Consider the following 15,357-nt stretch of genomic DNA (forward strand, 5'->3'; position numbering starts at 1 on the left):
GGCCATGGATGGGTTGTGATAGTGATAAACAGAAATTAAGAATATTTCTGTCAGGACCAGGCTCATTTTCAAAGAAAGTCTTTTCTATGTCAAAACTCCAATCTTTAAAACCATCCCTACAAAATGAATAGATGGATAGAAAACAACAATCAGTTATGTAGCTGCCGACCAGAATAATTTATCACCAATAAATAGATATTAGTTCACTTAGAGCACATTTGACAATTAAGATTCCCTGTGAGATATTCTGGGCATCTCTCCTGAAGGGAAAAATATTTAAAAAATTAAGAGGAAAATATCTCTTCCTGACAGAATATGGCCATAGGAAAAGAATGTGTTCTGAGGCAGCATGCTTGAAATGAACGTGCTGGCTGCACCAGTACATTTCTTTTGCCCCTTCCCACCTTATTTTTGGACAAAGAAGTTGATGAAGATGCAGGAAGAGACTGGACCCATCTGGCCACAAGCCAAGGAACACCAAGGAATGCTGGTAGCTTACAGAATAGAAAGGCACACAGTGGATTCTCCTCTAGAGTGTCTGGGTAACACTTTCGTTTTTGACTTTCAGACTCCAGAACTGTGAGAGAATAAAATTTTGTTGTTTCGAGCTGCCAAGTTTTTGGTAATTTGTTACAGCAATCCTAGGAAACTAATATATTCTCTCATGGGATAGAGGGAGGAGTTGGATATTGGCTAAACAACAATCTAATGCACTTTAGCATCTCTTCAAAAATAACCAGAAAATCAAAAAGGAAACACCACGCATTGATACCACAAAATCAATAAATGAATGAACACATAAGTAAGCAAATGAATACATAAAGAACAAAAATGAAGTATTCAGATGAAAGAATAATTATCCAAGAAAGCAATAAAAAAATGTCAAAATTTTTCTTCTTAACACTTTCCAAGGAACTGAAGTAAAAAGAGCTAAAAGTCATACAGTATCAGAGAATAGATAACAGGAAAAATGAAAGCAATCTCTTTGGTTTTAGGGAAAAATGTAGACTAAAATAAAAAGCAGAAATGAGTGACCCATTAGAACAGGCATATGGAAGATAGTGGAGAAAAACACAGAAAATGAACATTTTAAATATCAAAGATAAATATATAAAAGGAAGAGTGAGATAGGAAATTTATTGTATATAGAACTAGTATTTCTGAAGAAGACACTGTTACAAATGCAATAGAAAAAAAGTCTAAGAAAACTACACTGAAATGAAAGACATAATTCTATAAATCAAAAGTACATTATGTATTTTAGGAACTACTTATATAATAATGTCATTTTTATACTGGGAAATACTTCAGACCAATGTGATGTTTGATTTTTTTGTGATTTTCATGATAAATGTGAAGAAATCTTCAAATATGTCAAGATGCCTGTTAGCAGCTCTCATTGGTAAAATGATTTTGCTATTTTTGTTAAATCAAGAAATAGATGTATAAGATTCTTCCCAACTTCATGATTCTATAAATCTTAGTCTCAGCCATCATTCTTGTAGGGCTTGCATGAAAATTTCAGAAGGCAACTGTAATTGGCACTCATGTACACGTACATTAAATGTACTCATAAAATGCACTGAATTTCTCTGTAATAATTGTAACCTCTGTTATAACATTACCTTTCTGCATGGTATACATACATAAAACAACATGTAACTACATATAACTTAGTCTTGTTAAATACCTTGAGCAATGATTTAACCAATACAACTTCTCAAATACTTACATGCTATGCAATTTGTAAAAATGCTCCAAATGGGTACTAATCCTGTCACTTCTTTTCTTTTTTTTTTTTTTCCTGGATAATTATTTTTTGTTGAAGGGTAGTTGACACACAGTATTACATTAGTTTCAGGTGTACAACACAGTGATTCAACATTTTGTCACTTATTTTCATATAATATTTTTGGCAAATTGGAAAATATCATACTGAATAACTGCACATTTATCTGTCTTCTTTTTTTGAATGATGGCAGGCAAAAAATGAAATGTTCTATGTTTTATCAAAGAGAAATGAAGTGTATGTATAATTTATTATTCTTTTGGGAGTTAAATGGAAGTTAATAGGAAAAAGGTTTAATAGGCAAATATTAATCCTCTACTACCTTTTCAGGAATGTGTATAAGGGCAATATGAGGATAGTTACAGAAAATTTATCTATTTGACTGGGATGATTGGCACTAACAACTATTCTGTTAGCAAAAACAGTTTTCCAAAGATAAGAGGTGATATAAAAGTGTCCCAGGGATGCACCATCTGTCCTTTCTAGCAAATGGCACAGGAAACTGGGACTGTTTCTTATTTTTTTTCCCCCGTAAAGTTTGGTGGAGGACCTTGCACATGGGACTGTAGTAAGTTTTGAATGGTTAAAGAAATTAATATGTGGTCAGATACTAATTCCTGCAGGTAAAGCAGGTAGTAGATATATGTAAAGTCAGGATAAATCCAAAGACCATTTATGGTTTTGACAGGTAACAAACCTAATACATTTTTCTGAGAGGCAGATGAAGACTAGAGGCTCATGACTTAATCTTGCCTCTTAATCCACTTCTTGTTTCTTTGGTGATAATACATAGGTTAAGATTGCTTGTCCTTCTAGAACCTCTGATAGCATGGAATTGCTAGTTTATGGGAAAGAACTAGTTCAATCTTGTGCCTAAGAGAAATCTGAATCCTTAGGAAGTTCTAATGTGTCATTGAACTTCTTGATTCAGGTGATCCCTACCTTCTACATTCCTTAGTAATGAAAAGTGAACATGTACCAGTCTGTCTTCCCACTCCTGCATGATACACACATATTTAATCTCAGTGAAATTCTACCTCAAAATCCCAAAGCGGATTGTTTAAAAATGCTGTAGAATGAATTCCAACTTTATTCTCACCGTCAAGATTGTCTCTTCATTCCAATGTAAATTTCTTTTGTTGCTCTTTGATAGTGGTAGGGAATTGGACCAAAAACTTCTTAACTGTATGTCAACTTCATGGTTCACTTTGTCTATATAGTATAACTTCTAAAGCAGGTATTTTTATTTCTCAAAATAAACCAGATTCTCTCAATGATTTCTGGGATTAAATTGTGGAGTCTGCGGGGAGCTCTAAATATGTGAGGGTTTGTATATATACCAGCTTATTCTTCAACTATGGAAAATTATTTTCATGCCTTGTCAACTCAGTCAACCTACAATTAGTTTAAAATGCACATATACATACCAAATATTATAACATTGTTATTTTTATAATTACTACATGTTAGAAAAGTCCCCAGTTTAACCAAATTATTTTATCTTATTTATTACAGGACAGCATGATAAAAACTCATAGCAATTGCCTGAATAACGAATCTAGCTTTTTTAAAAGACATGCATGTGATGATAATAAGGTAATGATAATTATTATTTGGAATTTATATATCAAGCTTGATTTCATAGAAGCTTATTTTTTGTATCTCTCTTAGATAATTATGTTGATGATGTTAGTAACATTCTTTGGTTCTAACCAGTTTCCACTGATCCTGACTTTTATTATGGTCTACTCTTATTTTATAAATAGCCCTATGCTTATTTAATATTCTTTTCTTTTTTAGCATTAAATTTTTCACTTTGAAAATACTAGAAGAATTGAATTCAAAGACACATATCTCTTATTTCTGAAATTTTTATGCAGGAAAATGTTGGAGTGATTGCTTGTATGCACACAATTATAAGTCATGGGCATAATTTATTTGTAGGCATTTTGACATTTTTTCTTAATAATTGGATTTTCTTCAAACAACAGCTACTTCTGGTTGGTGTAATATTACAATTTACAAAACTTACAACAAAAGTTTGTGTCATTTCTTTCTACAGAAACTAGTGAACTATTCAGTCGTCCTTTAAAACTCACAATAGCTGAGTTAAATTTACTGTATCTCATAATATATCCATAAATTCTTTTTATGCTAATTTCTTACTTTAAATATCTGAAAAACTTGTCTTAGGTGAATTTGGCCCTTTATTTATTTATTGTCAACTATTTATCCGTAGCTCAAAAGGTGCAAAAATAGTAACAGTAAGAAAACCACACATACCTTATTGCTGGTTCCAGCACCCCTCTCCTTTGGTTACCTTATTTAAAATTGAATAATCTTATGACATGGTCACCCATAAGCATTAAGACCACACACACACACATATATATATGTACACAGAAAAAAGAGACTTTAAACATTCAGATAATCATTAAACCAAGTTCTAGGCACTTCAGGCTGTTACGTAAGAGCTAAACAGTTTCAGTCTAGTTACTGGTCAGTCATGTGATTAACTGGAATGCAATCTGGGTTGGAGGTGTGGCATTATTGGGTAATACAGTCTGGCTTTAGGCTCCTTAAGAAAGCTTATCATTTCTTAATATTTTATTTGAACCACAGCCCTTCTGATTTTTTTCTGTAATAGGAAGCTATGTTTTTATATCATGCTGCTCGCAAGTTGAAGCAATTTAAAATGAATGCCAGTGAGGATTTCGATATCCACTTATCACGAGTTTCACAGGGCACATTAAAACTGTTGAACTGCTCGAACAAGGTAAGTTGTTTACTTTGAATAGAAATATAAACACTCCCACGTTAGGATGCTATCATTTGCTGATGATCATATCCAGTATCACAGAATTCCAAGTGCTTATTATAACTTAAAGTGAAATACATTTACTCAACTTGGAAAGTATCTATTTCTCTCTTGGCTAGGGAAGTAAATAGTGTATGGAAGGGGAGGAAAAATAAATGAATGCATACGTAATGCTACAATAACTTGCAAGGAGGCTAATGTAATAAGTTGGGTGGCAAATGGCAAATTTTTATCTCTATACTTACTAATAATTTTAATCCATATACGTACACATTTATAAGAACTCAGCCAATAAAACAGGCAATCAAATATTTAACAAATATTGTTATATTTTAAAACTGGGCATATATATGTCCCACAATTTTCTATTTGTTTGCTTCAATAATTTTGGTAAGTGTAGAGCTTTGTTTTTCCTACTTCTCTGCTAGCAGTTATGAAATATAAACAACAAAACAAGATTTGGAAGACATTACCTTGAGACTAGATAACAGTTTCTTTATCTGAAAAATGGAGAAAAATATAATCTCTACATTACAGAATGTTGAGAGGGTTAAATGCCATAATTCATGTAAAGTACTAAAAAGTTTTTGATAAATGTTATATTATTTTTATTATTATTTATCCCTCCTTCAGGAATTTTACCAGCTGTTATACAAAGGTAGTAGTTTTCTTATGATGTTTTTAAAAGAAAATATTAATACTTTTATGATAGAAAAAGTGTTGTGTTTTTATTTCTTAATACAGTAGTTGTCCATAGGAGGTAAAATAATAAGATTGTCTTTGAGCCCTATTCACAGTGATGAAAATAAAGATGATGTAAGTCAGATCACTTCATTTATCATTACACTATCTGTTGATACAATCCAGTCTCTTTTGGTGTCCAGGGTTTGCCGAGCTTACTTCCAATTTTGTCCCTTTACTTATATCAGTCCTTTATTTGGAATTCCTTGTGTTCTCTTTTCTATAATCTGATCTATCCTGTTGTGTGCATCCTTAAAGGCCAAGCTCAAGAATAATGAAGACTTTATGTTCTAGCCTTCCAGCTCTTAATCTGTTTTGTAGTGACTGTCGAGTACAGGAATGGCAGATAGGTTTCATGTTGTTTATACATCCAGTTGCTTAGTAGTGACTACTGGAAACACGATGTTGAACTTCAAGTCAGGGCTCAACGGAAAAGCCTGCAGATCAAGCTAGTGATATATCCTCATGGCCTGGGAAGGGGGTAAGGGCTATAAGTATGTTACACATTCACAATTCCTTTTTTCGTGTGTTGAGCTTTGAATGGATCACCATATTCCAAAATCAACTAATTGTAGAGAAAAACACACAAATAATTTAAATCTTGACATTAAATAAAATTGTTACAAAATTAACTAACCTAATACAGTATGCTTTTTACCTGAAATGATAGGCAGCATGTTAAAGATGGTTAATTAAATTGAATTTTCTTCATGTGTCAGGCATGTTACGAGCTTTTACTGTTGTTTATTTCATTTTGATTCTGATGGGTAAGCATAATAAAAATGTATGGTCACCCCCCATCATGGTAAAATAGGTGACGGGGATAAAGAGGCACAAAATTCAAATTATGAAATAATTTAGTCACAGGAATGGAAATATAGCATAAGGAATATTGCTTATAATATTGTAATATCTTTGTGTGGTGACAGATGGTAATTAACTTATCATGGTAAGCATTTAATAATATATATGATTGAATGACTAAGTTATTTAATCTGAAATCAATGTAATATAGTATATAAGCTATATTTCAGTAAAAATGATTGTAAAAAAATTATGGTCAGGATTTAACAGTTTAATGCTAACTTTATTTTCATGTTGATTAAAATTCTAGTTTTGCCTTTGTTGGTATACCCTTCAATAGCATTTTTCATACCTCACAACCATTAACACATAGTGCTAGGTATACGTGAAAAGTTATGGATCCTGGATATTCACAAGGCTAACCTCTCTTGCTTCTTTCTTTTCCCTGATAATCTATTTGTAAATGAATTAGTATTGTGCCATACTAACAATAAATAATTTGAAGTAGATTCTCAAATAGATTAGATGACTGAGAGTAATATGAAAATAACAATTACATTAATGGGAAAAGCAATAACTGATTCATATTAAATACTATAAATGTGACTTTGTTTTTAAGGAAGGAAGAAAACCACCTTCTCTGGGTGAAGTCCAACCCAGTAAGAAATTAGTAAGTTCTTGTATAATTTCTTTATCAGCATTTTACTCAACTTAATTTCTTAACGTTTCTCTCTGAATTGTTTTCTTTTTTAATGGTTGAGTTTAAAAAATCATTAAAATATTAATAAAAGCAAGGGAGGTACCCTTAGAAATTAGATTTTTAGTGTATTTTTTAAAAGCCACTGTTTTAATATAAAAGCATCTAGAGAAATACCAGAGTATTCATTTTTTTAAAAAAAGCACCAAAATTAAAGCATTAATAGGTAATAGGTGGAAGACATGAGTACACTATTTATACAGGAGAAAATAAACTAGAAAACAAGTATATGAAGAAAAAATGCCATTCCTGTTTGTAAAGAAATACAAATTAAAAATGAGGACCTACTTTGCTAGTATAGAGTGTACAATATACATTATATATGTAATAGTATATGAACATTCTATATCGATTTATACATATTCTATTAAATATTGCATAGAATTATAAAACAATATAGAAATATTTATGAGTGAAGAAGTCAGACAATTTAATTAAATCTGATCAAACATTGAAATGATATATTATCTAATATGGGACATGGAAATATGAACACAGCTGGCTCACAAGTATGAAGGGTTCTTTTTCACTTTCCGCTGTTATTATTATGTTATGTTATTTGATCAATAGCTATATGGGAGCACAGAAAGCCCTTATTCCTCTTAGTGAAGCAGTGTGGGCTTGCACTGCCTGGGACTCAGGAAACCTTAGGAATCCCACTTGAAGTGGAAGAGTTGAAATGAATACGTGAGGAATATAAATCCACTGGGGGCTTCTGGCTAAGAAAATTTGGAAAGAAAGTTTAGAAAAGGGAGATACCATCTGTGTTCCCAGGATTACAGAGGTAAAATCACGATTCTTTGTTTTTGTCTTTTTAATGAGTTATCCATCATGTTTTCTGAGAAAATGTTATGAAACTTTCACATCTATGTATTTCAAAACTTAGTCACATAACCTCCAATTTGTTTATTAAATATGTCTTGGACCCTTATTAAAAAGAATGTGAGAAATTCTCCTTCATATCTCTCTTTGTGATCTGTTGTGTGGTCTTTTAGGTGTATCATTTGAAGGCGTGTGTCAGTGTGGTCACGTATATGACTGAAAGAGATCCGAATTTGTGACCAAACTAAAAATAGGACAGACAAGCTCAAGACCCAGTCATTATATTTACTTGACATGTGACCATGGCAGCTTATTTGTTTTCTTTGCAGCTCACTTTCCTCAGCTGTGAAAGGAAGTGAAATCATCAATTTCATAGAGTTATTAAGTAGCTAAAGTGAAATAATGCATGTAAAGCCCTGAGCGTAATACCTGATCTAGAAAATACCCAATAAGTGGTTGTTTTCTAAATGAAGAATTAGCCTAGCCCGTGCTAATCCCATTTTACAGGGGCTCATAGGAATATAACTGAATATATGCAGAGCTACTCCCTTACATATCTATTCCATGTGAGGTATCTCTCTCTCCACTTTCTGTAGGTTGGACAGGTAGCCCTTTTTCAGATTCTCATCAGGGACTGAAAACTGGCTTATGAGGCAGGCGTCTTCCATACGCTAGTGAAGACCAGATTGTCGGGGTGGACCTTAGGGCACAAGCTCAATCAGGTAGATTATTATTAATCATTTTTGCCTAAATACTCTGAATATTTTCAGTGTTAACTCTACCTTCCACAGACAAACTATTCCTTCCTTTTTTCCCTATTAAAAAACTCAACTGAGTAAACTATAATATCTTTCCCATAAAAGTTTAAACAGCATTCTAATGTCCTGTTGCAGTGGTGCAAATGGAGGCTGTCTGACATAGCACTTCAACTAATCCTAAATCTTAAACCACAACACCCTTGAATTGCCCACACATCAATTATCACTATTATAGTTAGAAATCTTGGTTTGGAAAATATCATTCAAGATTCTCCTTTCTTATTATACCAAATTTTTAGTACAACCTACATGATGGAAATTAAAAATTGAATATTTTAAAACATGCATTTTTATAAAAATGTGAACTTAAAACTTTTTTAAATCTATTTCTCTAGGAAGGGAATAAATCTTCAAAGGAACAGAAAAGACAGAATTACATGTGTTTCCTAAAGATACTACTACAAAAGATAAAAACTTGTTGGAATAAAATTTTGAGGGACGCTAAAGAACATTAAAAAATACGGAGTGGCAATATAAAAACATGAGAACTTTAGTTGTATCCTCCAAGAATCTATGTACTTATGAACTTTTTGGAGTAGAATGTCTCCTAGAAGTTACTGAATGCATCCTGGTTAAAAAAGATCATAGCAATTGAGAAATCCATATGTAGTACTAGAAGATGGATGTAAATAATGGAAACTGAATACTGTAATCAACAGACTCTTTCATATGTATGCAGACATGTATCAATCGGTGTTAATTCTGTGATTTTTGTAAGACAATCTACACTGGGTATTAGTTGCAATAATATGTTTAAATCTGTTTAAAAATTTCAGAAGAAGACATAAAATCTGTGAAGTATATAAAGGTTACAAGGATTAAAAATTAACATTGCTTTTCTACAAAATAATTTTATGGCCCACTATGCATCAGCATACAGCAATGGAAGTGGAAATTGTCATCTTCAGTGCTGGAAATGTTTCAAAGTTAACAGTGAGATATGGATATTGCCCATGAGAACAAGAGTCATATGCCTTAAAGCAGCAGCAGCATGAAGGAGTTTAAGATATCAAGTGGTATAATGAAACATGAATGTATAACACAGTGCCTTCAATAAATGGTAGAGGAAATGTTTTTAAATGAAAATAAAGAATAATTTCAGAAAATAGAAAGTTATTTACCTGTTCTGAGGATGCTAAGCCATAGTACTGAGTTACTTTTGTCATTTATGTGTAATAAAATGTCTCTAAATGAGTTTGCAATTTGGGAAGTATATTTTTAAAAGAATAATATATGTTGGCCTTTTAATTAATGGAATATGCATATTTAATGACACCATATCTGTATATAAAAATATTTTCATACAGTACTACAAAAAAATTAACTTACTTTGGATAACATTTCTCCTTTGATAGTAAATGATCTATGTATTAGTGTTGTTAGATTCATTTAATGAATCCAAAAAGATTTTTAAGGCAAGATTTTTAATACTGTACCACTATCTGGTTCCCCAGTTTTATTGAATATATGACATTCAATGCCTTATTACTGGTAATGTTCCAGAACCAGGAACCCGAAACTGTATAGACAGGAACATTACTTTCTATGTTAAATTTTAGTTTTTAGAAGAAACTTGTATGTATCAGAACCAGTTTAGAAAGATCTGCCAACAGTCTTCATTAACTTATAAAGGGAAATGAAAACACTATTCCATGCAGGCCAGAGTAATAAAATAGCCACCAATTTGCTGTTTGCTAAACTTGCATCCTTCATGTTCTTTCATAGCTTCATCAACACCTGGTTAAGGTGCTGACTGGTTTTATTTGATTACAGATGACGCTCAGGTGCCATCTTCAATGTGTGGTGGTAACACCTTCTTCTCAGTTCATGTCTGTCTGTCTGCCTTTTCTTTCCCAAACCCATATCTAGTTTCATCCTCACTTGTGACAATAGCTGTATAGAAATGTACAGACAGTTCTATAGAATTCACTGACTGCTATCATGTGGGAGACAGACATGATGTGTTTGCCAATTTCCACCTTTGAGGCTTATCACAAATTTTCTTATGTCTGAAGTAATCTGATTAAAAATGGGAGCATTTTACTTACAAATTCAATGGGAGAGAAAATCTTATAAATTTTTCTGGAAATGGGGTAAACACTATTACAAATAAAAGGAACTTGGTTTGCAGAGCATCCAATCAGGTAAAGTAAAGCAGCCTAGTAGAACCAGAAAGATCAACCAGAAAAGTAAAAAAATGACAGTTATCTACCCTGTCATCTCATTGCTTAGAATTCCAAGCAAAAAGGACATGGCTTTGTCTTTTGCTGTGAAAAAATCTTGAACATGTAGACCAATACATCATTCTGCTTAAGGAAGAGGTGTTATTTTAATTCAGGGTAAATTAGATATCAGGGTTGAAACTAATGTCTTCACAGCCAAGTGGATTTAAAGAAGAAGCTCCAACTTCTGAATACATACCACTTAATGTGTAAGATGCAGCACAAATACAGGTAATTAATTCACTCAACAAATAGTTATTAAGCATATGTTTCTAATGTGGCAGTTCTAGCCTTAGAGGTACAACAAAGTCTTTGTTTCATAGAGCATATATTCTATAAGAGGAAAGAATCAACAAGTAAAATTATTGCAGAAAAGTTCTATGGAAAAGAAAAAAAACAGATTGGTGAAGAGAGCTGGTATTTTAGGTTTGATAATCAGGGAAGACCTCTTTGGAGAGAAGAGATTTGAAAATATCTTATTGGTCTCAAATATTTCAATATATTATACATAACTGGCAACATTTATACATTTAATACATTTCATTGAAGGATTCCAGTGATTTTTCAAGAGCTCAAAACAATACTTCAACTGTAGTACATGACACTGTCATAGAAATTAAGTATGAAATTATCAAATGTTTGATTTTGAAGAAGTGTATTGCCCTTAAGCAGTGATATGCAAGCTTTACTAATCTTTCTATTTTGAAATAATTTCAAACGTGTAGTTGCAAAGATAGTACAGAGTTTCCATATATGTTCTACCAAGCTTCCTCTAATACTAACATCTTACATAACCATTGTACATTTATTCAAAATATGAGCATTCTTTGTTGTGGGGCTGAGGATGTTTAGCACCCTCCCTGTTCTCTACACACTAGATACTAATGGCACTCTCCCACAGGAAGTAACAAAAAAAATGTCTCCAGGCATGGCCAAAATGTCCCAGCGAACAGTTGAAACCATTGTTTTAGAAGTTTTGTTTGTTTTACAGCAATGTTCATGACTCAATTTGGGTTATTTTTGACTATAAGCCATGTATCAAATTTCCTCCTTTTGCATATGGATATCCAACCATTTCAGTGCCATTTATTGGAAAGACTACACTTGTCAACTGAATTGCCTTTGTGCTTTTATAAAATTCATCGAGAATTCACTTAATCCGTATCATCTCATGGTAAATCCCCTTTCTCAATGTAATTTAGAAGGAATCTCTATTCCTTACATTTGAAGGCACTATTCAGATTGTTTTACATTGGAGAATAAAGAAGTAAGAATGAAAGGCAAATTTATGAGTATTAGGTACTAAATTAAGAAAGTAGAATTAACCATGAAACTTTGCCTTCCCAAGAAAGACAACACAGTTGAGTCAATAACAAATAGTTGTTTATTTCTAATGAGTGGGATATTATGGAACTGGATGGGTTTTGTGAAATGAGGATACTGCTCCTTTTGGTATGCTTGGGGGGTTTGAAAAGTCTGTTCCGATTTACATCGTATACAATCAATTATCAGTCTTGTAATTATAAAAATGTATACTTATGAAAATGTAATATTTTTGTATGAACTGAGTGTTGAGTGCTTAATTTGATCTATACATATAGATGATTTAAGGTGGAATGGGTAACAAATATTTTTCTCTTGCCTTTTATTTCTCCCTAATTTAGGAGCAAAGAACCTCTACACAGATTATGTTTAAGCCAGATCCTGCGCCTCTTCTATTCCTAGCTCGTTCTGAGTAAGCCAAAATATATTTTGGTGGCCTCTAAAGCATACACAGTCTGGCTGCTCGTGTACCTGACTTAATATTCGAATCTTCTCTTCCTCTCTTGCACCATTCAGGAGTTACTGGGCTCCCACCTCAGAGCCTTTGCACTTTTTACCTTCTGCATCAAAATATTCTTTCCTTCCTTTTCCACCTATGTGTTTCCACCATATTGAATCTGAAAGCATTAGAAATTAGGGGGAACAATCCAGTAAACAATGCAATGCAGTAAACAACAAGGATACGTAATACTGCCCCCACCCCCCGCTTTCAGGTCTGTTCAAGTACCACATCCTCAATGAAGTCATCCCTGAACACACTATTTAAAATTGTAGCCCACTTCCACTCTGCCTCTTGTCTCCCTTTAACCACTTCTTCTCCACTTAATTTTTCCCCACAGCACTCATCGCATTCTAATATAAAATTTTTACCAATTTATCTTCATTTTTTTCAATCTTCCTCCACTAGGATGTGAACTTTTAAGGAGTGGGTTTTTTTTTACTTTGTTCACTGCATGTAGAACAACAGTGCTGGCACATAACAGGAATTAATATTTGATGAATATATAACATGGACATATATACAAAATTGTATAGTAATGCTAAATAATTGACATCATTTACTGAGAGTCCATTAAATATCCAAGACATTACTGGATTATTGGCAGAGATATAATACACATTACTGATAATCCTTAAATTAACCCTGTTAGATAGGGGTAATCATACTAAAAGCATATTTCTTAAAACTCAGTTTGTGATCTAACACTATGACTGGGATGAGGAAATATGTCTTAATTCAATATATTGGAGATTTCCTTCTTATAGAATATGGTTTTAATCATTTCTTCCAGAAGCATGTGGTCATACCCAATTTTTTAACACTGAAGAGTTTCTGAGTGCAAATAACTGGTCCCAGTCTAATAAGGTTAAGGAACAACACACTTATTAAAAGCTAGCGGGTAATTCACAAAATCTCTGAGAGAGCCAGAAAATCAAGTTTGGTGGCTGCTCAGCCAGAAACAATGCGTCAATTATAATGACAGGCTGCTCTGGTGGAGGACAGTCAGCTAAAGTGCCACCATGAGAAACAAGTCAAATCTTTCAACAAAGGTGTCATTTCTTGGCTCTGCCACCGTTGCCTTCAAAGCTCAGTGTCTCCACCAAACTCCACTACTCTCACTAGAAACAGGTACTACACAGTGTCTGATTCTTCACATACTGGCTCACGGCTCTTTCAGCAGCCAAGTCTGCTCTGCTACTATCTGGAGGCAGTGGGATTCAATATGGAAAACTTAACAAATGGAGGAGGACTTCCAAAAGATTCTAGCCACAGACATAACAAACACCAATTACAGACAGCAACAAAATTGGGTTTTAAAATAGATCAAGATAATTTTTACTACTTGGTATAATTTTGGCAGTGTTTAATTTCTAATGTTGTTCAATGTTTTCTACCTAAAATATGGTAGAATATTTAAGGCAATGAAGAAGTTTCCCTGCTCCCCATACAACAACTTTGTGGTAACAGCATCAATGAGAACATATTCTGCTGATACAAGAGGGAGAACGTAACAGCTTACCAAAGGGGCAACCACGTGCATAGATAGTGCCTCACCAAGGATAAGAGCTGGTCTAGTTCACATGTTGCTCACTTGTGTTGTCTTTAGTGAGACATATTGAAGAACAAACCTATTGTTTTACATTTTTCAAATTAATAGTAAACTGAGTAGTATCTTTGTAAAGCGAATCACCCTTGAGGAATTAGCGATTAAAATAAAGAATTCCTAACATTTTTGTGCAGTTCATATGGTTTTCCCTATAAAGACTAAGTTTGGGAAGATTAGTAAAAACTTTAAAATTTTCTGGTTCTTAAAGTATTCTTCTTGACTAAATATCTACCAGAAAACAAGGTAACTTTTTAAACTTTTTAAAAGTTTTAAAGATAAGTATAATAGATCAGCAATATATATATCGCCTTCCAGCTCAACAAGAGCAAAACACCTCTTAAATATTTAGACTAGATTTATTTTTTACTTTATGCTCCATGAAGTAAAAATTCACTTGTATTCTCTGGGCTCTTCAAATCATTCGTGATAAACAATTTAAAAAATTGGGGTGGGGGCTATATTAGAACATTCTCTGAGTGCATTTCAGTAAAAGTAATCTCATTAATATTACAAGTTGACAGACACCACTTTCAGCAACCATGGTATTATAAAAAACAAACTAGTTAATTACATCACAAGGGCCATCCTCTATGTTTGTCAATTAGAAAACAACTGAAGATGAGGTAGTGAATTTAAATAAACTATTATTACAGGCAAGTGATTTTGAAAAATATAACCTATTTTTTAAAAGATTAAAGAAGTAGTACAGTATTCATTTAAAAATGGACACTATAAGTATATAAAGAAAACATAACATAAAAAATTCAGTAGAAGAAAGCATAGTGTATCAAAGAATATATTTTAAACCTTATATTGTGCAGTCCTTTCCATAATTAGAATGTTATTTTATACACATGTACTATTTTAGCCTACATTTTTGTCTCAGTATTAAAACAAACTTATTATGCCATTAAAATTATTGGAAAGTTCTCAACTTATTGAATTAGAAATTTTTTTATCAGTATAGTAATAGTATTAAACATGTTCTATGTAAATATTTTTCTATATTTCAGATTAGTCCCTTAAGTAGTTAGTGCATCTTAGAAATTAAATTCCTAGGTTATTAGGTATGCATATTTTAAGGGCTTTTAATGTAAATTTATTCAACTTTTAAAAAAAGTATTACTATTTTTATTTCTACCACCAGTGGATAAG

At 32.6% G+C, this 15,357-nt stretch overlaps 1 protein-coding gene and 1 long non-coding RNA gene across 5 annotated transcripts in view; one reads left to right on the forward strand and one right to left on the reverse strand.

Moving 5' to 3' along the window:
- Nucleotides 1-4,422, reverse strand: part of LOC130682872 (uncharacterized) — a 70,193-nt gene extending 65,771 nt beyond the window's left edge. Inside the window, exon 1 of the long non-coding RNA XR_008996269.1 lies at nt 4,073-4,422. This is a non-coding gene — a long non-coding RNA (uncharacterized LOC130682872). The remainder of the gene's footprint in view (nt 1-4,072) is intronic.
- Nucleotides 1-14,904, forward strand: part of IL7 (interleukin 7) — a 42,230-nt gene extending 27,326 nt beyond the window's left edge. The window contains exons 3-7 of one of the 4 annotated variants that reach the window (XR_005025224.2): nt 3,305-3,385; nt 4,437-4,565; nt 6,772-6,822; nt 8,328-8,453; nt 8,885-9,020. Coding sequence is in view for 3 of the 4 variants with exons in the window: in XM_036887492.2 (XP_036743387.1) it covers nt 3,305-3,385; nt 4,437-4,565; nt 6,772-6,822; nt 8,885-9,004 (381 nt within the window). In the remaining variant the exon portion in view is untranslated. The other 3 variants (XM_036887492.2, XM_057497953.1, XM_057497952.1) reach the window with 3 other exon arrangements.
- Nucleotides 14,905-15,357: the final 453 nt, after the last annotated feature.

This window comes from Manis pentadactyla, chromosome 3, assembly GCF_030020395.1.
Source record: "Manis pentadactyla isolate mManPen7 chromosome 3, mManPen7.hap1, whole genome shotgun sequence".
In the NCBI taxonomy this organism is placed as follows: domain Eukaryota; kingdom Metazoa; phylum Chordata; class Mammalia; order Pholidota; family Manidae; genus Manis; species Manis pentadactyla.